This window comes from Nothobranchius furzeri, chromosome 5 (genome assembly GCF_043380555.1).
Source record: "Nothobranchius furzeri strain GRZ-AD chromosome 5, NfurGRZ-RIMD1, whole genome shotgun sequence".
Classification (NCBI taxonomy): Eukaryota; Metazoa; Chordata; class Actinopteri; order Cyprinodontiformes; family Nothobranchiidae; genus Nothobranchius; species Nothobranchius furzeri.
Genome location: NC_091745.1, coordinates 60,402,649 through 60,426,184, shown reverse-complemented (window position 1 = coordinate 60,426,184; position 23,536 = coordinate 60,402,649). Strand labels below are relative to the sequence as shown.

Sequence of the window (23,536 nt, the reverse complement as noted above, 5' to 3'; positions counted from 1 at the left end):
TGTGTATCATATTTTAACTGTTTCAGTCAGTAAAGTCCCACAGCTGCACAGAGACAAGAGAAAAAGAACTGTATCAACATGGGTCTATCTGCCTCTCATGCCTGCCACACCTGGCTGCGTTCCCTATCCAAACAACATCAGCTGAGTGTTTCCTGTCTAAACACAAACACAAGACAGGTCGAGGATCTTCGGGAACGCCACTGATCTATCTAAACATTAACAGAAACCTTCGGTAGCTTATCCTAAAGACATGATCCCAACTTGTTTAAGCTCACACGGAGAAGATTAACCAAACCAGGCGTGGGTGTGTTTGAAGTCTGTCAATTGTGGTGTTATTCTAAAGAAAACCCTCTCTCTCCCCCTCTCTGACACCTGCTCAGCATGACCTAGCAGAACAAACCAGGTAGAAACACCTTTTTCTAATCAAACATTAAAGTTTTATTATCCAAAGTTTTGATTTCAGGATTTGCAACAAAAATGCAGCTGGACAAAGTTGTGGTGGGTGGACCAGGAACAGAAAGTGGAACCCACCACCAGGTGAGTTCTTGTTGTGGCCCAGGTGGTTTAATATTAAACCAGTCAGTCAGCCTGAGGCCCCTCTTCCCTGAAACTGTTCATGAGTGCACTCCAGATAACCTCTGCATATTTCTGAGGGTTTAAATAAGCCATAAACACCCCCCACCCGTCCAGAGACACCTCTACAGACGTCTCGCTCTGTCCACAGTGTGTCTGCACCGTTCCCTCCTGGCTGTGGCGGTCTCGTTAGATCAGCCCAGCTCCTCCTTGGTTTTGCCCTGCTTACGGGGCATCTTCTTGCTGCTGCTGTCCTCCAGCTCTTTGCTCTTGTAGTAGTGAGGAGCCACCTCCAGCAGCCAGCCGCTCTCGATCTCGATCACCTGTAAAATCAGACAGGTGACGTCACTATGCGCTGCCGCAGAGCCTCAGACACCCCAACCCCATCATCACCCAGAGTTTGACACCTGACACCTGAAACTTTAACGGAGTCTCTGTAAAACTGGGATCGACCGTTTTTGTGTTTTCCAAAGCTGATTAAATGTGGCGGCCATCTTTGATCTGGTAAACTCAAAAAGTTAATCAGTTATTGACATTTATGCAGTAATTAGTTACTGAGAATTTCATTAAAACCTGTTCAGGACACAATAAAGATGCTTACTGTGTGATTAAAAGCCTCTCCTGACCTTTAGCGCTTTGAGGTGACTTGTGTCACAATCTGGAGCTTCATCAATAACCTGAATTAGAAATGATTTCATAACAGATTTATATGATGGTGTCATTGTGCCACTGAGAAGAAATCAGAAAAAGGGTCAAAACTTTTAGTTTAGTTCTTCTGAATACATTTACCATAATAATTCATACAGGTGCAGGCCATCAAATCAGAAAATCATGACAAAGTTGATTTATTTCAGTAAATACATTCAAAAAGGGAAGCTTGTATATTGGATTCATTCATTACCCACAGACTAGTATATTTTAGATGTTTATTTCTTTCATTTCGATGATAACTGACAACTAATGACAATCCCAAATTCAGATTATTAGAACATTATGAAAAGGTTCAATATTGAAGATCTCTGGTGCCACACTAATCAGCTAATTAACAGAAAACACCTGCACAAGCCTTTAAATGGTCTCTCGGTCTAGTTCTGTAGGTTACACGATCATGGGGAAGAATGCTGACTTGACAATTGTCCAAAAGACGACTATCGACGTCTTTCACAAGCAGGGCAAGACACAACAGGTCGTTGCTAAAGAGGCTGGCTCTTCACCAAGATCTGTGTCCAAGAACATTAACAGAGAGGAGAAGGACAAGATGTGGTAGAAAAGTGGACAAGCAATAGGCTAACCGCACCCTGGAGAGAGTTGCGTAACAAAACCCATTCAAAAATGTGGGGTGAGTCACAAAAGAAAGAAAACAATCTTTTATATATCACCTCTCAAGATAAAAATCCAGAGACGCTTCACAAGAACAAAAATGTTTTAATTGTAAGAAAAGGGAAAGAAGAAATGAAAAAGTAAGAGGTCATCAGTGAATCCTGGCAAAGGCGGGATTGGTAGAAAGAGCAGAACAAGCAGAGGGTGATGAAGGTCATCAAAGCCAGCCTGAACAAATGAGTCCTGCTTTTTAAAGGAGACCTCTGAGTCCACTGATCTCAGGCTCATGGGGAGAGTTTTCCAGAGTCTGGGGGCCACAGCAGCAAATGATCTGTCACCTTTGGTCTTAAGCCTGGTGTGCTGCACAACCAGCAGGCTTTGATCACTGGACCTCAGGGTTAGGGTTAAAAAATTCCTTTTTTTGCATTAGTCTCAACTGATGGTCTAATTTTCTGAGATACTGAATTTAGGATTTTCATAAGTTGTCAGATATAATCATCAAAATTAAAGAAATAAACATTAAAATATATCTGTCTGTGTGTGATTAATGAATGTACAGTAATAAAATTGAATGGAATTACTGAAAGAAATTAACTTTGTCATGATGTTCAAATTTTATGGCCATCTCCTGTCTGAGCTTCATATGCTTTAAGGCATTTGCATTCATTTCCGGTCCTAGAGGGCCGGTATCCAGTACATTTTAGTTTCAACTCGGCTTCAACACACCTGGTTTCAGCTAGCCAGTAATTACCAGGCTGCTGCACAGGTGATTCAACCACTGAGTCAAGTGTGTTGGAGCAGAGAAACCACTAAAACATGCTGAATTTCGGCCCCCCAGGCCCAGATTTGAATACCCCTGCTTTAAGGTGTGGAAGAAACCAAAGGACCGCACTGCATATTCAATAGAATCTCTCATTTCTTATTGCTTATGCAGTTGTAATTAACCATGACTTCCTATCTCTGGCTCCTTCAAAGGCAGTTTGAAATCTGGGTGTTGTGATTGATGAACACTTGACCTTTAAATATCATGTTGCCTCTGTTGCTCGTTCATGCTGCTTTGCGCTGTATAACATACGAAAGATCAGACCATACCCAACACAACATGCCACCCAGCTCCTGGTGCAATCTACTGTCATCTCCCGCCTCGATTACTGCAATGCCCTTCTAACTGGTCTTCCAGCCTGTACTGTGAGACTTCTTCAAATGGTCCAGAACGCAGCGGCACGTCTGGTCTTCAATCAGCCAAACAGAGCACACGTCACCCCTCTGTCATTGAGCTCCACTGGCTACCGCTAGCAGCACACACCAAATTCAAATTGCTAACACTAGCATACAAAGTCCGAGATGGTATGGCTCCCATCTACCTGAATCCTCTTGCAAAGGCTTACGTCTCTGCCCGGCCGCTCCGGTCATCACAGGATCGTCAGCTAGCAGTGCCTACACCACGCTCAGGACAATCCAGACTCTTCTCATGCATCGTTCCACAAATGTGGAATGACCTTCCAAGCACTACCAGAACAGGAGCTTCCTTTTCAATTGTCAAGAAACTCCTGAAGACCCTGCTCTTCAGAGAGCATCTTCTTAACTAGCACCCTCCCTGCACCCGTCCTCCCCCTCTACTGTTCACTCCTTGTTCCCTCCTCTCCGTGATTGATGTCAAGTTGTTGTTATTGTTGTTGTTAGCCTCAAGGGCAACATGCCGATTATCACTTGTAAGTCACTTTGGACAAAAGTGTCTGCTAAATACATAAACATAACCAGAACTTTCAGCTATAACAACTGGCAAAAGATCTACTCTTTCTTAAACCATAAAATATTATTTTACTTTTTATTTCTTTTTATTTTATACCTTTTTTTATTTGAGAATCTCTTAGGGAGTCTGTGTAGTAAACACAGCGGGATTATTTGAGGGACTTTTTCAGAGGGAATATCCAGACAAACCCGAGCAGCACCTGTCTCATGAACTCCTTGGTGGTGAAGACCAGCTCGTGGTAGATGAGCCATCGGGGCTGCTCCTCGAACAGCGAGCTGTTCGGGTGGACGTAGACTGTCTGCTGGTGCTTCACCGTCTTGTAGCCGCCTTTACTGAGCCTGGCTGTGTGGTAGAAGTACCCCGCCGTCACGGCCTGTGGAGAAGAGGACGAGTAGGCAGGGACAAAATAAGTCCTTATTACAGGCAGAATCACATTTTGGAGCACAAACTGTTTGGTTTTATTAAAATCTCAAACAAAAAAATCCAAACAACCAGAAGTAAAGGTCCACCCCAAAAAATAATCTGGTGTTCAGAATGAGGAAATGGTCAGCAGTAGCTAATAATCCGCCCATCTAAAAACTAAAATTCTGAGTTTGTGGGGTTTGTGAACACACCATCTCTGAGTGTTGTTTCACTCTAGCAGGAACAGATCTCATACACTGATGTTCTAAAGAAACTTAAAGTATTCTGATATTCATAGCTCTAAGGTAAGATCAGTAGTGGCCGACCAGAGCTGTGCACAACTCTGAAATCGGTATCAGACGTAAAAAAAACCAGAATTGGTGCATCTCTATTCAAGAGTTCAAAAGTCCAAAAAATTAAACTTGAATAGAAATTAAAAAATGTTTTATTACAAGCAAGTCTCCCCAAATAAAATCTGCATCAAATCTTCTGACTTAGAAAAGCTGATGAAGCTGAGAAAATTTTGGACAAAAACTAAACGAAACCAGAATTCTGGGACTAAACTTCAGAACATTGATAACAGATGGAGAAGCAGATTTTTCGTTCAGCAGGTACAAAGAACGCGTCATCGGGCCATAAGTAGAAGTGAAGCATCTGCTCAGAGGACAGTAACCGGTCTGTCCAGCTTTTCTTCAAATACCAGGCGTGATGAACCTTATTTACCTTCAGACTCAGGGCTGCAAGACTGTACCAACTATTTATTAAACTGGAAACTAAAGTCTGTACTTATTTATTAATGTATAAATTAACCAACAAGATTCAGCACAGGGATCTGGACCAGAGGGAACTGGTCCTTCAGTGGAGACTCAACTAAAACCCCGTTTCCTGTTTGGTGTTGTTAGATCCTTACACACAAACAGACTAAAGTCTAATTTAGATGAGTTGCAGATCAGATTTCTGACTTTAGACAGTGAAGCAGCAGGTTTAAAGGCTCTGATTCTGTTCAGGGAGGTTCTGGGAAGCAGAAGAAAAGCTGCAGTGAGTGTGAGAGCTCAGAGTTTAGGTGTGATGATGGGAATCAGAGAGGCGGGACCTTAAGTGTCAGTTAACCTGTAATTTAGCTGCTTAACATCTGATGAAATACAACTAATTAAGACTGGGTTTGGATTACTCTAAATAACACACACACACACACACACACACACACACACACACACACACACACACACACACACACACACGGCTAGCAGCATAATGGTGGATGTGACAGAGCGCCAGTCATGTGGTGGAGCTGTTTTGGCCACGCCCCCCTCACGTCTCAGGTGTGCTCTCAGATAACAGCAGGAATGTGACTGCTGAGGACTGACAGGTTTTCCCTCTCAGGTATTTTTATGCTACAGCTTCTCAGAGCTCCTTATCCTGGTTAAATCAAAGTGGCGTGCTGCTGCTCACCTTCACACCAGGTTCTGATTCAGAGAACTGCTCCAGAACTCACTAATGTTTAACTTTTCATATTTTGTCATTCATCTGTGAATTTCCCTTTAAAATGAATCCAAGGAAAAATCACCTGAATTATTGGGAATTTTATGTCTGTTTGATCCGTTTTACTGGATTCAAACACTTTGTTTACAGCTGGTCTGAAGTTGGGGTTCTGACCCCGCTGTGGGTCAGGAAGCAGAGCTTAAGGTCATGTGACATATCTACTAATACCAAAACTGAAAAATAATTCCTAATGGAACATTTTACTGTAACTGATGTAGAAGGTGAAAGTAAAAGTCGAGTTGTTTGTCTTTTTCTGGGTGTTCAGCCTCTGGAGACTTCAGCTGTTTCAGCTCCAGACTCTTATGGCTGATTTACAGTTTAATCCTCGCTGAGCTGCAGCCAGATTAGGACAGAGAACTGCAAGAATATCTGCTAACACTCCAGTTGAGTTCTCACTGATTGAACCCAAAGGGCTTTAGACAGGAAATGTTTACACATCAAACAAATCTCAGCCCACCTGTCGGCTGTTCTGTCAGAACTCCCGTTTAAGGAAAACCCGACAGGTGCGCCGCTGCCCGTTAGCTGCTGCACATTTTAATGGTGCGCTGTTGCGCGTGGCAAAAGACGGATCACCTGTGTTATTGAATAGTTTGACTGAATAAATAAAACAACTGGTTAGTATTCTTTAAAAGAAATATCAGTAACCTTATGATAAAACCTAATATTATCTAAAAGGAAACGATTTGGGGCTTTTGGGAGAAGATCCTTTCAGGAAAGCTCTTCTCTGGAACACACCTCTCACACATTTAAAATCTTGGCGTTAATAAGTCGATCCCACGAGTTAATAAGTCAATCCCACACGTTAAGTCAATCGCACGCATTAATAAGTCGATCCCACACGTTATTAAGTCAATCCCACACGTTAAGTCAATCGCACGCATTAATAAGTCAATCCCACGCGTCGTGGCCACAAGGTTTTTTTTCCCCTCAGCGTCACCAGACGGACACCTGAATTAATGCGATGGGTGGGCCTGCATCTTGGTACAAAGCTCTCCGATGAACTTCCTTCCAGACCGAGAGGGGAACTCCAAATGGGTTGGAGATGTGTGGGTGGGTGGGAAGTAGGTCCGTAGATGCTCGGCGAGTTGGCTGAGGTGTTTGAGATTTTTCAAATGCTCGTTTTAAGATGAAGTGCGTTTTGGTTAGAAATTCTAATTATTTTAAATTTTACAAAGGAAATGGTTATTTGCACATTTCTATTGTAATTATGACCATTACATTTTTCACATCGCGCTCCCGCTAGCGGCAGCTCACTTCGGGAGTCCCTGCTCTAAGTTGGTCCAGGTCCTCAGACCTTCTGCAGGTCTTCTGTTGTAAACATGTCTCAGATGCAGAACTAACCTTACGAATGGGGATGTTGTCTCCATCACAGCTGACCATCTCCACCTCGATTCGGTCCATCAGACCCTCCAGCTGGTCCCGGACATCCCGGGCTCTCCTCATGGAGCGGAACTGGATGAAGTTCTCGTAGCACCACTGGGTGGAGTAGCCGCTCTCCACCCACTGAGGGAGGAACAGACGGCAGCTGCTGTTAGAACATCTGGTCAAAGCCAGCAGCACTGAACCTCTCCACCCTCTTCCCACCTGTGTGTAGACATTGAGCAGAACCATGTGGTCTCCACCCGGAACCACAAAGTTCATCCTGGCGTTGTCAGCATGCACCACCTTGTCTTTGGGTCGGTAGAAGATGGAGTTGTTGACCGACAGCATGGCGGCGATGGTCAACACTTCCTCTGAACATTTATACCTGAACAAGAGCGCAGCAGAACTTTTCTATCTCCTGGACCTAGAGGGTTCTGTTTGTTTATTAATTAGCTCGTCTGGCTGGCATTTAAAGTGGAACTTTTCCAGCAAGTAGTTGGAATAATTTAGTTTGTATCTGGTTAATTTGCCACAGAATCCAGCTTTTTTAATAATTGTACAAAAAAGATGGAGTGATGACATAAATAAATCAGAATGTTGAACTTTCATGTTGTTCTTGGTTAATAACAAGCCTTTGACACCACTCGTTTGTCCTACACAGAGTCCACTTTAGAAACGAGACTCAACCAGCTGGTTGATTTAGTCCCGCGGGTCTCCAATATCCCCCGACACGAGGGTCACCTTAACTTAAATCGGACACACAGATTCTGGTTCTGAGGGCCGATACCGACCAGCCGCTCCAGACATATCTCACAGAAACAAGAATCAATAAAATAAAAATAAAAACAAGTTGAAAAACGTGATTTTAAAAAGAAAAACCTCCACATGGAAAAGCTTTTACTGCTGATTCAGTATTTAGAGATAGTGACTTCAGACACGGGGGAAACGTTGGAATTTTTGCTGCTGCCTGGCAACGGTGTGTTCAAAAACCATCCATCCAACCATTGTCTGAACCCGCTTTGTCCACGTAGGGTCACGGGGTTGGTCAGTGGGCAATCAGGCAGGGTACACCCTGGACAGAGAGCCAGTCCATTGCAGGGCAACACAGAGTCACACAGGACAAACAATCACACACACACACACACACACACACACACACACACACCTAAGGACAATTTAGACAGACCAATCAACCTAACAGTCATGTTTTTGGACTGTGGGAGGAAGCCGGAGTACCCGGAGAGAACCCACGCATGCACAGGGAGAACATGCAAACTCCATGCAGAAAGACCAGGCTGGGAAGCGAACCCAGGACCTTCTTGCTGCAAGGCAACAGCTCTAACCACTGCACCACTGCGCAGCCGGTGTTCAGAAACCAAATAAGGGAAAATTCTGTGTTTCAGATCAGCTGATTAGTCAGTCAACGCTGCATTTTCCAGAAGCAGCAATATTAAAAAGATGTTCTAGATACAGGAAGTAGTTCTCTTGCCGCAGATTTACTCATGACTATCCAGATCGCTAACTATTTAGTGATTCTAGAGACTCCGCCCACTCTGAGTAATGTCACCTGCAAGTAAGGTCCTACCTGATAGATTAATCATGACCCAGATATCCCTTTAACGTAAACCTGACTGCTCCATCAGTCTGAAGTCTAAGTTTAAAAAATAAACTTTCATCCAAACACAGAAGCTTTTTAAAGAACAAACCGCGTTGAATCAGAGCTGTCAAACTTCTCCTGCAGTTTACGAAGCTGCTTCAGCTCATCTCACTAACAAGACCCGTGGGACACGTCGCCACATTTCACAGTTCTAGATTAAATCAGCTGATCTGTGATATAGTTTCCATTGTGTGTTTTAAATCTGAAAACGCTGGCTGGTTTCCTTTCCTCTGTCTAATCATCACAGAAATGCAGTTTTATTGTAGTTGAACCAGATAAACCAGTGTCTTGTGACAGGGAGATGCAGCACCTGTTTTGTGTTAAAACAGCAAACAGCTACAGAAACTTGCTTTAATCTCAGGAATCCGACCTGCCAGACGAACCAAGATCAAATCCAGCTGATGTGCTTAATTAGCATCCTAATATCTATTACTGGGTAATAAATAACATGTGACCTATGATGCCGATGGGATCAGGACTGCCTCAGAGCAGGATTTGAATTTTTAGCCTTTTAACTTTAATAAATATGAGATTTTTGTTTTGTTATACATTTCTTCTTCTAGAGGAATGCTTCAGGTGAAAACACAACAATCACATGATGAGAGGCAGTGGGACTCACTGTTCTGAGGCCAGGACCATCTTGCTCAGCATCGGATCAACCGGTAGCTCAGCCATCCTGCGACCCAGCTGACCGGAAAAAAACACACAATTAGAAGAAATAAGGGGGAAATCCCCTTTCACCAGAACCAGACAGGTACATTATGAATGCTGAGTCATATCTTCTCTGTTTGGCACAATGACTCAGCAGCTCTAAACATCACAAGCACAGAGAACACACTACAACCTAAACACACACAACGACTTAAACACACGTCAGACACACAATGACAGAAACACAGCAACTCAAACACAAAACCAAAGAGTGTTGCTGCGGTCTTTCAACAGCTCCTGATCAGTGGAGATTTTCTGAAGATTTTTGTGAGTTTGTTTTATTTTAGCTTGGTTCGTATTTGCTGATGATCTGCAAGACTCTAATCCGACACGTCAAAACAAATATTTCTTAATCAAAGTGGATTCTGAACCTTTGTGAGCTCTCCCAGGTGGTTCAGGGCCCCCAGAGCGTAAAGCTGCTCCAGAGCCAGAACCAGGGTCTCATGAGGGGGAGGGTCCATGAAATCAAAGTGGATGAGGTCGTTGATGCCTGTGCAGAAGTAAAATCATCAGCTGAAAGTCGCAGATGGCAAAAACAGAATGTCACGACCTTAAAGACGACCGATGTTGCTAACCTAAGCTCTTCAACAGCAAGACCACATTCCCCAGGTTGGTTCTCTGGATCTCAGGAATGGTCGTTTCCTCCATCTCGTGTTTAAAGGCCCACGCCGTGTAGAGGCGGAAACATTTCCCAGCAGCCACTCTGCCTGCTCGCCCTGCTCTCTGATTGGCTGAAGCCTGACAGCAGAACACAAACAGAATGAGACGGTTGTCATTCATTTCTACTGGTTTGGTCTTTTATCAAGATTCTAGAAACAAAACAGGACGAGAGTTGTGACCAGTAGAGGTTTGAGTCTAAAGGGGAAAATGAAGATAAAAATATCACATCCAGGATTCTTCACCTCAGAACATTAGAGCAGGTTAAACTCAGGAAGAAGAAAGGAACGTTCAAGCAGTATCAGGAACAACCTCAACCAAACTAAAACCCTCTGAGTTTATCTAAATAATTAATAGCATCACAATAAAGAGTTTGGTGTCTAACCAAAGGTAAAGTGATTGGGTTTTCCAGCCCAGGGATCAAACTTCAGGAGGAAGCATTTACCCGGGAGCACGGCGTGACGATGAGCGACTCCATGCCTGTGCGAGCGTTGTAGCTCTTCTGCTTGCAGAAGCCGGGGTCGATGACGTAGATGATGCCGTCTATGGTCAGGGAGGTTTCAGCGATGTTGGTGGCCACCACCACCTGGAGACCACACAACAGAAACAGGAAGTGAACAACAGGAACAGGAAGTGACACGTCTGATGCTGCTGGTAAAGAAAAGTGTCTAAAAACAGAAATGATAGTATTTCAGAGAGACACTGTTGATCCTTTACGTTAACGTGGAGGTGAACCATCAGGTACCTTAAACATGACTATAGACACCCCATTGGGCGCTAGAGAGCTTAACAGCTTCACTGCCATATTGGATGGGTTCCTGACTCTCCAAACCCGACTGGACTCTGTGCAAAGTGAGCTACTATTCTGTTATTTGTGCAGCCTATGTTTGCAACAACTGGTGTGCTATTGAAAACAGATCATGTGGGAATACTATTGACTTTTCTAGCCTACCTGTTGGGATTTTATATTTTAATTTATGTTTATTTATTTTGTTTAATTAGATTTACATTTTAATTATCATGCCATACCACATGTCAGACTTTGTGAAAAAGCTTGATCAAATGTGTTTTTTAGTTGGGTAAGCACCTTCCTCAGTAGAAATGAATGCACTGGGAGTGAATGGGGACCCATCCAAGATGGTAGCCCACTGCTACACCCGTTCCAATAGGTAGCGCCAGTCCACAGGGTGTCTACGTATATGTTGTCTATGCTTCAGAGGCACTGTAGAGCTATGGATTATGTTGAGTAAATGTACCAAAGTCCCTTACGAAACCAAGCCACAAACAGCCCACGAGCCTCCTATTGTACTCCCGTGATATTGACATCACTGGCTGTATTTTATATTAACAACCTGGTACTGCAAGAGAACTGCATTATGGGTAAAGGTGTTTTTACTGTGATCCCACTAATCCGATATGCAGAGCTTAATAGCTTTTCCCAAAGGAAATTCAAGACCTTTCTAAGAACTTTTAAGGCGGTTTTTTAAAATTTACCAGGACCAGATGCTGTTGCTGATTTACTGAAATACACAAAAGCATCATTTCTCTTCCTTGTGAAACCGACACCACATTTTATCCATTATATCCACAAGAACCCAGAATACTGATCCCAAATAAAAACAGTCTCATTGGATTCTATTAGAAGAGAATTAGCTCAGGTTATAAAAAAACAAGGAAATGTTCTAACACCTTTTCCTATTTCAGATTCAAACCTTCAAGGTGAGTTTTTCTGCATCTTCTGGTGATTCACTGTTATTTCACCTGCTTTTCTTCTGTCTCGACAGCAAATATGAATGTTCTACAACTGTTTTTTGCCTTAATCTGGCGTGAGTTCGGCCTGCGGCAAACTCAACTGTCAGCTACAGAGTTTAGGATTATATTTCTACTTCTGAGTGTCTGAATATAAAAAAAGCTAAAGGGTTTCAAGGGTTTGGTGCTGGTGGAGAAGATATGTCCAGGTCTCAGGTGGATCATCAGACCTTGTCCTCAGTCCCTAAACATCCCGACAAAGCCTCTGGTTGTTCTTTGGCTCCATTAGAACAACAACAACCTCGTTTGAGTCTCCAACGACCCGCTAATCAGCGAGCACCTCTAGGGTGAGAAGATTTATGGGATGTGGGAACGTTTCCTGGATCCCGACTTTCCTTATCAACAACTCTGGGCTAATCCCTGTGTTGTTGTCATGGTATGGACAGTCCCACGGGTCAGGTATGGGACTGGGTCGTATTATTTAGACACAATCATGTTTTTCTTTAAATTTTCAATAAACTTGGATTTAAGAAACCAAAAACAAAGTTGCTTCTTTTCAGAATGTTTGGTCCAGAAGCCTTCCAGACTTCCTGTTACAGGGAGGAAGGAGCACTGATTTACAGGATCTACAGGACCTTACCGGAGAAGCGGCTTACCAGAACCGGGGCGGTTCTTCTGTCAGTAAGTCAGACACCAATTGAAAACATTAATATCAGATTCTGAACGCAGCCGGCTGTTTTTCAAAGGAATTTCTGGTTACACTTCTTCAGCGGCAGCCCGGAAGAAACCTTAGAGCTCCAGGGATTTTCTCTCTCCGCCGCCACATTGTTAGCAAACAATACCGGCTTCCAGGGGCCGGACTCACCTTACGCGCTCCGGGAGGAGTGGGAGTGAAGATTTTGGCCTGCATGTCGGAGGGCAGGTTGGCGTAGATGGGGAGCACAAGCAGCTCGGCGATCTTAGAGCCGAGCCGCCGGCACCTCTCCTGCAGCATCTCGCAGCACGCTTCGATCTCCTCCTGCAGGAGGCAGAGACACAAAAACACCTTTATTCATCTGCTTTGGGTCATCTCCTTAGGGTCGCTCTAACAAAAGATCAGAACATCAAGCACCTAGTCCTGTCTCTAGCCTCTGATCTGCTCTAAAGTTAGTTTCTCACTTGTGTCTCTGCTGTTTTTTTAATAAATCAGAGAATCTGGATCAGGAGCTCTCCTGCTCGGGGTAACTGTACCTGTCCTGTGAGGAAAACCAGGATGTCTCCAGGCGGCTGAGTGACGTGGATCTGCAGGACCGATACCACACAGGCGTCCAGGTAGTCGGCCTCAGGAGCCTTCACAGCCAAACACACAAACGTCTCATCATCAACGTCTTCGTCCTTCGCTCTTCACAGCTGGAGAAAACTCACCTTAGTGTAGAAGATATCCACAGGAAACCTTCTTCCAGGGATCCGGAAAACTGGAGCATCATCAAAGAAGCAGGAGAAACGTTCTGTGTCCAGAGTGGCGCTCGCCACCAGAACCTTCAGGTCTGGTCGGAACCGGGCGATGTCTTTAATCAGCCCAAACAGGATATCCGTGTGGAGTGTCCGCTCGTGGGCCTCGTCTATGATGACCACGCTGTGGGGACAGAGTCCAGGATTAGAATTTGTCCCGTTGAACATAGCATTTGCTCGTGTTCGTTCTTAAAGATGAGCAGGCATGGTTTGACACACTTTCCCAGACTGACCCAGAGGACTGAGATCACCGTCAAAAAGCAGCCGTGGAGATCTTTCCTCCTACTGTCGTCTCAGTTAGGAACTTGGGGTTGTTTTTGACTCAGTTCTCACCTTGGCAGCTTTTTCCAACTGAGGTTACTTAGTAGGATTAAGGTCTATGTTCTTCCTGACCTATTGGGGCAGCAGTAGCTCAACAGGTTGAGCGGGTTGTCCAGTAATCGGAAGGTTGCAGGTTCGATCCCGGCTCCGGACAGAGAATTCTGCTGTTGTGTCCTTGGGCAAGACACTTAACCCACCTTGCCTGCTGATGGTGGTCGGAGGGACCGGTGGCGCCTGCGCTCGGCAGCCTCGCCTCTGTCAGTGCGCCCCAGGGCAGCTGTGGCTACATCATAGCTCATCACCATCAGTGTGTGAATGGATGAATGATACACTGTAGTGTAAAGCGCTTTGGAGTCCATACTCTGAGAGGCGCTATACAAGTGCGGGTCATTTATCATTTATTTGCAACTTTATTCACATTATGTTGAGAACGCAGCAGCTCGCCTTCTTACAGGGACAAGAAAGTATGATCACATCACTCCTATTATGGCTGGTCTTCACTGGCTTCCTGTTAAGTCTGGGAGTGATTTTAAGATAATGCTGTTGGTTTTTAAATGTCTACAAGGGTTGGCTCTCCCATATCTCTGCGGACTTATTCAGCCATATGTCCCATCTAGGACGCTGAGATCAGCTGACCTCCATCTGCAGATAATGGTTAAAAACCAGGGGTGCTAGAGCCTTACCTGTGATGGCTGCTGGCCTGTGGAACAGCTTGCCCCTAGGGGTTAGGACAGCTGATACCACCGCCTCTTTTAAAGTATGTTTGAAAACACATTAGTATGCTTTGGCATTTCAGTGCTAATCAACAGGCCACAGGCTTTTCTTACTCTTTTTATATGTGATCGGTTTTATTCTTTTTTTTTAATGTATTTTGTCTTAAAAGTCTGTGATTTTATTCTCTTCTAATGTTTCTGTTGGCTCTTTTTAATTTTAATGCTTTACTTTTACTGCCTATGTGCAGCACTTTGGGGCAACGGATGCTGCCATTTAAATGTGCTTTATAAATACATCTGGACTTGACATCTGGTTTAATCTCTGATCATTAAATCTTCAGTCAGCAACCTGGTACTTCACCCTTTGACCTACCTCCACCTGGATGAGATCGCTGCTCTGCTGCACCTGACAGGGGCGTTTTTCAGAAGAGAAAAGATGACATCCGACCTGATGCAGGCAGCGGTATCGGTCCATGTCTAATCTAAACTTGGGCTGGAGGCTAATTTATGCTGAGGCGGCTGTTTTGTTAGCTTCAGCTTGTAATCAGAGTAAAAACCTGAAGTTGTCATGAGACGATCTGAGAAACGAACCTTTGTTCACTTCTCCTGTTTGAGCTGAAAATTCAGACCAGATTGATGATGATGGGACTTGAAGACTGGGATTCATTAACCTCTTGTTAACTGCTCTTTAATGTCAAGAATTTTTCTTAAACCACTGAAAACTGCTGCTGTTAAACCCCTTCTAAAGAAGAGGAAACTAGATCCCTCAGTGATGAGCAACTACCGACTGATGTCTAATCTCCCTCTGATCGGGAAAATTATGTAAAAGGAGCAATGATCCAACTAAAAAATTTTCTGGAGTCAAGTAATATTATGGATGGTTTTCAGTCAGGTTTTAGACAGCACCACAGTACTGAGACTGCACTGATCAAGGTATTAAATTACATTCGTCTCAACACTGACACAGGTAAAGCATCTGTCCTGATGATGCTCGACCTCAGTGCAGCCTTTGACACAGTGAACCACAACGTACTCCTCGACAGGCTCGCAAATTGTGTGGGACTAACCGGTTCAGTCTTTGCCTAAATCAGCGTTTTATCACCTTCATCAACTACCAAGAGGTCTCATGTCCAGACCAGACTTAGAGAAACTTATTCATGCTTTTATTTCTAGTCGGCTGGACTATTGCAATGGTCTCCTAACTGGTCTTCCCAAAAAAGCTGTGAAGCAACTGCAGCTTGTTCAGAATGCTGCTGCTAGAGTCTTAACAAGAACCAAGAGAACAGAGCACATCACTCCCGCTCTTAGATCCCTACACTGGTTACCAGTAAACTACAGAATAGATTTCAAAGTGCTCCTACTAGTTAATAAATCACTCAATGGCATGGGACCAAAATACATGTCAGATCTCATTCCTGTATATACACCCAATAGGGCTCTGAGATCCTAAGGAAACAATCAGCTGGTAGAACCTCGGGTCAGAACCAGACAGGATGAAGATGCTTTTAGCTACTATGCTGCTCACATATGGAATCAGCTCCCCCATGACCTCAGATCTGCCCCAACTCTAGTATTGTTTACGTCAAAACTGAAAACCCTCATGTACTCATCAGCCTTTGAATGACTTGTTTGTTATGCTGCATCGTCTCCACTGTAATCTGTGATGTAATTGCTCAACCTTAATTCTGTCTGTTCCTTTTAGCTCTAAATTATGTTATTTGTCTTCTCCTGTTTGTTGTTGCTGTGCCATTTAATGATAATTGTAAAACACATTGAATTGCCCCTGTGTTTGAAATGTGCTATATAAATAAAGGTGCCTTGCCTTGCCTAGCCTATTATGGTTTGTGATGCTGATGTGCTCCGCTTGTTTAGGTCTAAATACATCATTTAGCTAACAAGTCAACACTTACAGAGCACATTTTATGTTTATGTTCCTTATTTAGCAGAAGCAAAGATCCCAGCTCCACAAAGTACGGCTGCAGCTTGGATTTAACCCTCCCACTGTCCTAATGGGTGTGACCCTGCAAGGAAAGTTGACCATTGAGCAGGGTTGATGGTTTATTCGTTGGGTCCATGTGGCAGGGGTGAGGAGTGAGCACCACCTCACCCCTGCCACGTGGACCTCAAGGGATAAACCATCGATCCTGCTCAATGGTCAACTTTCCTCGCGGGGTCACACCCATTAGGACATTGGGAGGGTTAATCCAGCAACCTCTTGATGGGACCAGCTGCTCCACCATGCACTGTGTAGTCCCTTAATCTAGGGTCAGAGGTCAGGGTTTTAAATGGCCTGTAATACCTGTAGCTGGCCAGGTCGGGTTCTGTGAGAAACTCTCGGAGCAGCATGCCGTCGGTCATGTACTTCAGCACCGTCCGCTCCGACGTGCAGTCCTCAAAGCGGATGCTGTAGCCCACCTGGGCGAGGACAACAAGCTCCAGATTAAAACAGTAAATCAGACGCGGGGACATCTTCATCACAGCAAACTCACCTCATTACCGAGCTTCACACTCATCTCCTCTGCCACTCTGGCTGCCACTGACATGGCCGCCACCCTCCGAGGCTGAGTGCAGCCAATCTTCATCCCTCCTTTGGTGTAGCCCTGAGAAACGGGAATACGGTACGTTATCGGGTCTGACGGATGGCTGCAGGTCTATCTGCCCATCTCCAGGTGGGACAAACAGAACCTTGAAAGTCATCAATATGTTGATTATGTTTGTTGATGTATGTTAAGTTTCTATTTAAAGACGCTGGGGTAAAGCTAACGGTAAGCTAGCAGCACTGACTATTTAGTAGCCGTGAACTATCTCCCAAAAAAGAATTCTTTAATTAATAAAGCTGAAAATTTTAAACATGATGTGTAAAATGTCCAATGAGAGCGGAAACATCCTTAAAATTGTTTTTAGTCAGTAAAACATTTTATTTGACTCGATTTTAAGTCCATTTTATTCAGCAGAACACATCTTAGCACTCACGTCCTCCAGCAGGTACTGAGGGATCTGGGTGGTCTTTCCGGAGCCCGTCTCCCCCTCGATAACCAGGACCTGGTGCTCATGGATGGCAGCCAGCAGGTCGTCTCTGTAGGGGAAGATGGGGAGGCTGCGCCGCACCTCCTGGATGGACCGCTTCTTTAGCTCCGCCTGAGACAGCTCCGGCGCGTCCTGATCCTGAACACAGCACAAACCATCCAGGAAGTGTTCCTGCCGAGTCTTTGAAAGGACGGCTCAGCCAACCGGACCAGATATTCATTTTTCAGTTCATTCAATCAAATGATGGTGGCTTTGAAATAAAACGTGCACATAAACGTGCAGAACTTTGTGTTTTCCTGCTGTTTATATTTGATCTGGCTCTGAGAAATAAGAGGTTTCTGCCACAAAGACACAAACATGTTGGTTTTCTGCTCAGCTTTACCATCAGAACGCGTGAAGCACTAAAGCGGCTGGATTAAAAATAAAAACCCTCAGAGACGTGTCCCTGAGAGAGAAACCGCAAACAGAAACAGGAAATGGCATCATGTTTTGATCTCATCTGATGCCAAAACAGATTTTTGTGTTTAGAGTCCAATAAAACCTAAATGAAGTCTGTTTTCATTCTGCATCCAGCAGAGCCGAGGCAGACCTACCGGGGCTGTGTTTGTGGAACCAGATGGGATGTGGGTCGGGAATTCCCACCTGAACGCAATCAGCATGACATCACGGGGCAGGTGCCTTGATCCCAGTTTTCACTTAAGGGAAAACACTTCATGTGTTTCAATAAAGGGGGGTGGGGCTTAAACAAGAACCGTAAATCACCAAATAGTTCCCATGGGCAGCCACCGCTGCATCTCACCGCGCCCCACAGGGACCAGTCAAATGCAGAGATGTAAATTCACCAGTGTGTGACGACTAATGGGACTTTAACTGAACAGCCACTTCCTGACACACGTGTTTTTAGATCTTCAGGTCTTCTGCCCTCTGGTGGAAAAACCCAAGATCAGAGACATCCACAAGTCCCTTCTCCGTGTCCAAGACACGTCTCAAGCCTCTAGTGACAAAAATAAGTCTCAACTAATCAGATTCCTGCCAGCTGCAGCCCAGAAACAGTGGACGTTTATGAGATTCTACTAATGAAGTGTCCCCAGACCAAGTGTCGTGGTAAAGTTCACAGTTTAACGTTTTAATGAAACAACCTCAAGAAAAAAGGCCGTTTTAAACCGATTGTGGGTTTATGACGACTACTTTGCCTCATTCTGGGTCAAAGACGACATCAGAGTCAAACGGAGCCACATACAACTAAAGGTTGGTGCTGAGTCACCCACACCTGTTCGGTCCGAGTTCCCTTCATGGTGATGGCTGTGCTGACGAAGTCGATCATCTCCTCCTCCTCCAGGACCAGCTGGTACCTCTCCTGCTCCTGCTTCATGCCCTGCTCTCGCTCTCTCTTGGCTCCGAAGCTGAGGGTAGCTGTCTTCATTCTCTCCTCCTCCCAGAGGCCCTGCTCTCCTCCCAGCTCCATCGGAGTTTCCTCCAGCTCCAGCTCCTTCTGAGGAACTTCCTGCTCAGCAGACACAAGCGGGAGGAGGTCATTTAACTGGAATCAGTTTGGTTTTTTCCCGTTGTCCCAGTACACTCCTCGTTCTTACCTTCCTCCTAACTTCCTTTGGCATGTAGTATCTGTTCTTCCTCTCCTCCTGCTCCTTGGCACCGGCCTTCTTGTAATCTTTAGCCAACTCCCAGACGGTGCGTTTGTGTTCCAGATCCTTCTTCTCCCTCTCAGTCCGTTCATCCGCGGAGAATAGGTACTCCTCGTCTCGGATCTCAGCCTCCAGGTCTTCCAGCTTCTCAGCCTCCCTCTTCTTCAAATATTCCCGACGAGATTGTTTCCTCAACTCTGGCAGCTGCAAGCAGAAAAGTCACACAGTCACCGTGAACTCGGCAGCTGGAGGAGATCGGGACACGAGCACCAACCATGTTCTTCTGACCATCTTCAGCCATCTTCAGACGCTTCTGAGCTTCTTCGTAAGCCTGCAGGAGAAACACAGCAGGAAAATTTTCCACCGGATGAAGATGACAAATAAAACAACGGGTCGGGATGCTGCCATCCTCCTCCTCCCACCTTCTTGTCCGTCCGCTCGGCGATGTTTCGGGTCTTTTCTTTGTCCTTCTCTTTCACCCTCTGAGCAAATGCGTCTCTCTCCTTGATGTCCTCCAGCCGTACCCTCTCCTCCTTCTCCCACTCCTCTTCCTCATCATCTTCTCTTTTAACAGACGTTCGGTCCTCCTGGAAAGAATCGCCCCTGAAATCAGAAACAACAAACCAGGATGAAGGTTCATGTTCCTGAGCTTGGATCCTCATTTAAAACATCGTAGAGATGAAGAATGTTCTGTGGTTCTGGATCAGCTGCTCTTCGACCTTTTTAAATGTTTTCTTTACTCTTTGGCTGATTTTTCTCCCGTTTTCAGTCCAGCCTTGTTGCCTTGACTATCTTTGTTTTTGCTCAGCCTAAATAAACGAATAAATAACCTTTGAAGAGTTTCATCTTCACTCGACGAGTCTTTCTTCTGTCTGATGTTCCTTTTCTGGTTTCCTCTGTCTTTCTCTTTACTTTTCTTCTTTCCTTTCTGTTTTTCCCTTGCAGCCACTTCGTCGCTCTCGCTGTCACTGTCCTCCAACAACGTGTACGTCCGATTCTTCCTCTCCATTTCGATAGCCTGTCGCTCTATTGCCTTGGACGGCTTCTCGACAGCCTGCTGACGGGGAATCTGGAACACAGCAGAGAAAGATCAGCACACGAGCCTCTACACGAGGTTCCGCGAGCACTATTTTATAAAAACCTTTTCATAAAGCTCCTTCGCGAACGCTGTCACAGTCTGATCGATGTCGATGGTCCCCGTCTGCTCCAGGCGACTCACAAAGTCCTCAGAGCTTGACGCTTTCCGAGCAAGGCCGATCATGAACTGAGGGACGTATCGATCGCTCAACCCCAGGATGTCATGCAGCCGGTCGTTCACCCACTGCTCCAAATTTGCCATGGCGCCTGCCGAGGGAGGAGCAGGTGGCTTTAATTCAGGTGAAGTGGTGCAAATGTTTAGAGTGTGAGTAAAAATGACCTAAATAAATCAGACTTTTATTATTTATGACAGAATTTGAACGTAGATCTTATGAACCCTCTCTGCCCTTCATGGCAGCACCTGGTTTAGATCACAATGACCCGCATGCTAAAACATATGAGAGGTGCTGATGTGATTTTAAGATGACCAGAGAGAAAAATAGGAATTCATCACGACCCAAACCATCATCACATCTTTTCTAACATCGATCAAGGGCAAAGGTCAAATCTGTCAAACTACATCAAACCAAGAACAGATTTAAAGAAAGAAGGAAGGACAGAAGATTTAAAACCAAATAAAATCTCAGATTCTGTAAAACTTTAAAAATGACTAAATTTACTTGTAACAAAGCTGATATGAAATTATAATATTTACTAAAATAATCAATATTAATAACGATTCTGAACCTCAGCACCAACACAGTTGATTAGTTAATTCTGATGTTAGCGAATGAAGCAGCTGGCTGCTCTTATGTTATTGTTTATGTGTCTGATCTTATTTTACATTTAACAATAATACATTGCAAAGATTCCAGCTTTGAAATAAGAGTAACGCATAAAAATGTGAGTTTCTGTGTTTTTGTGGTGGCATCAGTATCAAGTCTGAGTCAGTATAAACTTGCTAGACAAGGGCAAAGACACATTTAAATGGGTGATTTTAGCTTTAAAGGTTTGTTTTCTTTTTTATCTTTTCGTGATAAACGTTTACACTGATTCTGCTTTTGGGGTCGATACCCAAGTCTGATTTTTGTTCAGCTCTGACCTGCCCTCACTGTGCGATAAATCTAAAACATTTTAATAATTTATTTTAATAACTTCAGAATTATGATTCTGGAGGCAAAAACGTGCAAGTTTAGGAAATCATAGCTGGAGTGAATTAGTGATGGTGAGTTCATGCACAGGGGAAAATGTCCAGTTGTCCTTTTTTATTATCAGCGCTTCAGCTGAATGTGTTTCTGATCACCACCTATAGCTGATTTCTAAAGAAGATCAGCTTTTAGGATATTTTTGAGAAAGCTTGAATCTCCCAACTTGTATTAAATAATTGTTTAGAAGTTTTTCTTACATCTGGATCAATGAATAAAATCAAAGTTGTACTTGTCCAACCTGAACTCCATTTACGTAAAGCTATTATGAAACGTTTACTTTGTTTTGATTATCCAGTCAATCTTTCCCTAATTTATCCAGTAGTCGAGTTGACCCTTTCATTTGAGCAGCCACTGTGTTATTTTGGTTTCATAAAGACTTTTGTTATGAAAAACTTTATTATAAAAACGGTTTCTCACAAATAAAACACTAGATTCACTTACCGCTTTTTAAAATCGCTCATGCAACGTTATTGGGATGAAAATATCCGCCTGAAAGTAAAAAAACTGAGAGTTACGTCGTCATTTATCTAAGAGTTTTCTGTAAGAGCACTTAACGGAAACAGTCGGCAGCCCATAGCCATGGATATTAATGTATTTACGGCTCTATTTGTCAACAAATTCAACACATTTTTGCGTTTATTAGCTTAGCTTGCAACACGCAATGGGAAAAACGGAAATACGTCACATGGAAACAGCGGAAGAACAGAGTGAAGTAGAGGAGGTCATGGCGCTTACTGCCTTCCGGTGGTCATAGGAAGAACTACAACAAGAACATTAAACCACTTCGTGTCATAAAATCTGTCTCGTACTCATCTTTCATTTATTAAGGATATATTTTAGTGTAAGTTACCATAAGCTAACATTAGTTAATACTGAAAATTGTAAAGTAAAATATTCCAACATCTCCATTTTTATTTTCTGCAGAAATGTAGCATATTCAAGCTGATCAGGGATAATTTGCTCTAGCAAGTGGTTGAAAAATCAGGAAATAAATATTTATTGCTGACTTTTTATGAAGGAATATAAAACTACTTGTGACTTGTAAGAATCAAACAACAGAATAGAGAGTGTAAGAAAATAGAACATAAGATCAGTCTTTATGCAGATGATGTTTTACTCTTTCTCCAGAATTCTCAATCCTCTCTCTCCCATTCAATAGAACTGATAAACTCTTTTTCAAGAGTTTCAGATTACTCTATAAACTGGTTAAAATCCATAGTTCTACCAATTAATTTCTCTTTTGTCAATTTGCTTAATACACAATTGGAGTCAGGGAATATTACATACCGGGGAATTAATTTCTCTCCCAAGCTGGCAGATCTAACCAAACTGAACTACATCCCACTTTTAAAGAAAGTGAAAGATGATCTTGCAAGATGGAAATCCTTACCGATATCACTCATGGGGAGGGTTGCTACAATTAAAAAGATGGTCTTACCCAGAATAAATTACTTATTCTCGATGATCCCAAACAAACCACCAGCTGACTGGTTTAAATCTCTGGACTCCTCAATTACTAAATTCCTTTGGCAGGATAAACCTCCACGAATTAGCTTTAAAACACTTCAGAAGACCAAAGACAGAGGAGGACTGGACTTACCCAACTTTTATTATTATTTCTTAGCCAACAGGCTGCAATATATACCAAGATGGTTGCAAGATAACCCACTAGATGAGTCCTGGTTAGATATAGAACAGATACTTTGCAATACGATAGAACTTTCAGACTTACCATTTATTAGCTCAAGCATAAGAAAACACGAAGGCTTCAAAAGTATTAGTATCAGCACCTCTCTGACAGCATGGTGGGAGTATCTAAAAATGACAGAGTCTTCACTAGTACCATGCAGACGCACACCTATCTGGAATAATCCTGACATTTTGCAAAATAACCAAATGATGAACCTTCCGGACTGGAAAAATAAAGGAATCCTATACCTGGAACACATATATGAAGGATTGGACTTCATCCCATCTAATCGAATAGTCTCCCAATTTGGAATGGATAAGAATAGCTTTTTAGAATATCACCAAATTAAATCTGTAGTCAAACAAAAATTTAAGCTCAATAAAATAGAATTACAAACAACACCAAGGGTATTTGACTTCTATAATCTCAAACCTCCCAAACTACTGTCTAAAGTATATAAGACACTGTCCAAAATAGAAGATAAAATTGCAATCCCTATTGAAAAATGGGAGGCGGATCTATCAGTTAGATCTGACCAGAACTTCTGGTCCCAAACTTGTTTAAAAACTTTTAAAATGATCAGACACCCCAATTTACATTTAATTCAGTACAAAATTCTACACAGAGTACACTATACAGG

General features: G+C 43.5%; 1 protein-coding gene across 1 annotated transcript; it reads right to left on the bottom strand.

The window, feature by feature from the left end:
• Positions 1–631: 631 nt before the first annotated feature.
• dhx16 (DEAH (Asp-Glu-Ala-His) box polypeptide 16) lies at positions 632–21,865 on the bottom strand. The gene is made up of 21 exons (XM_015949679.3): positions 21,648–21,865; positions 20,063–20,265; positions 19,752–19,990; positions 19,344–19,524; positions 19,196–19,252; positions 18,871–19,125; positions 18,549–18,782; positions 17,225–17,416; positions 16,741–16,851; positions 16,551–16,666; positions 13,131–13,341; positions 12,957–13,055; positions 12,592–12,744; positions 10,423–10,563; positions 9,896–10,058; positions 9,692–9,810; positions 9,229–9,296; positions 7,175–7,337; positions 6,932–7,093; positions 3,846–4,019; positions 632–896 (listed from the first exon to the last, which is right to left on the bottom strand). The coding sequence occupies exons 2-21, from the start codon at positions 20,258–20,260 to the stop codon at positions 768–770; spliced, it is 3,165 nt and encodes a 1,054-aa protein (XP_015805165.3). The 5' UTR covers positions 20,261–20,265; positions 21,648–21,865; the 3' UTR covers positions 632–767.
• Positions 21,866–23,536: the final 1,671 nt, after the last annotated feature.

Excerpts from the sequence above, each read along its gene's own strand:
- dhx16 (XM_015949679.3), bottom strand. The coding sequence starts at position 20,260 with ATGGCAAATTTGGAGCAGTGGGTGAACGACCGGCTGCATGACATCCTG. Across the intron at positions 13,056-13,130 it reads TGGATATCTTCTACACTAAG|GCTCCTGAGGCCGACTACCT; the intron begins GTGAGTTTTCTC and ends TTGGCTGTGAAG. Across the intron at positions 9,811-9,895 it reads CTTGCTGTTGAAGAGCTTAG|GCATCAACGACCTCATCCAC; the intron begins GTTAGCAACATC and ends ACTTCTGCACAG.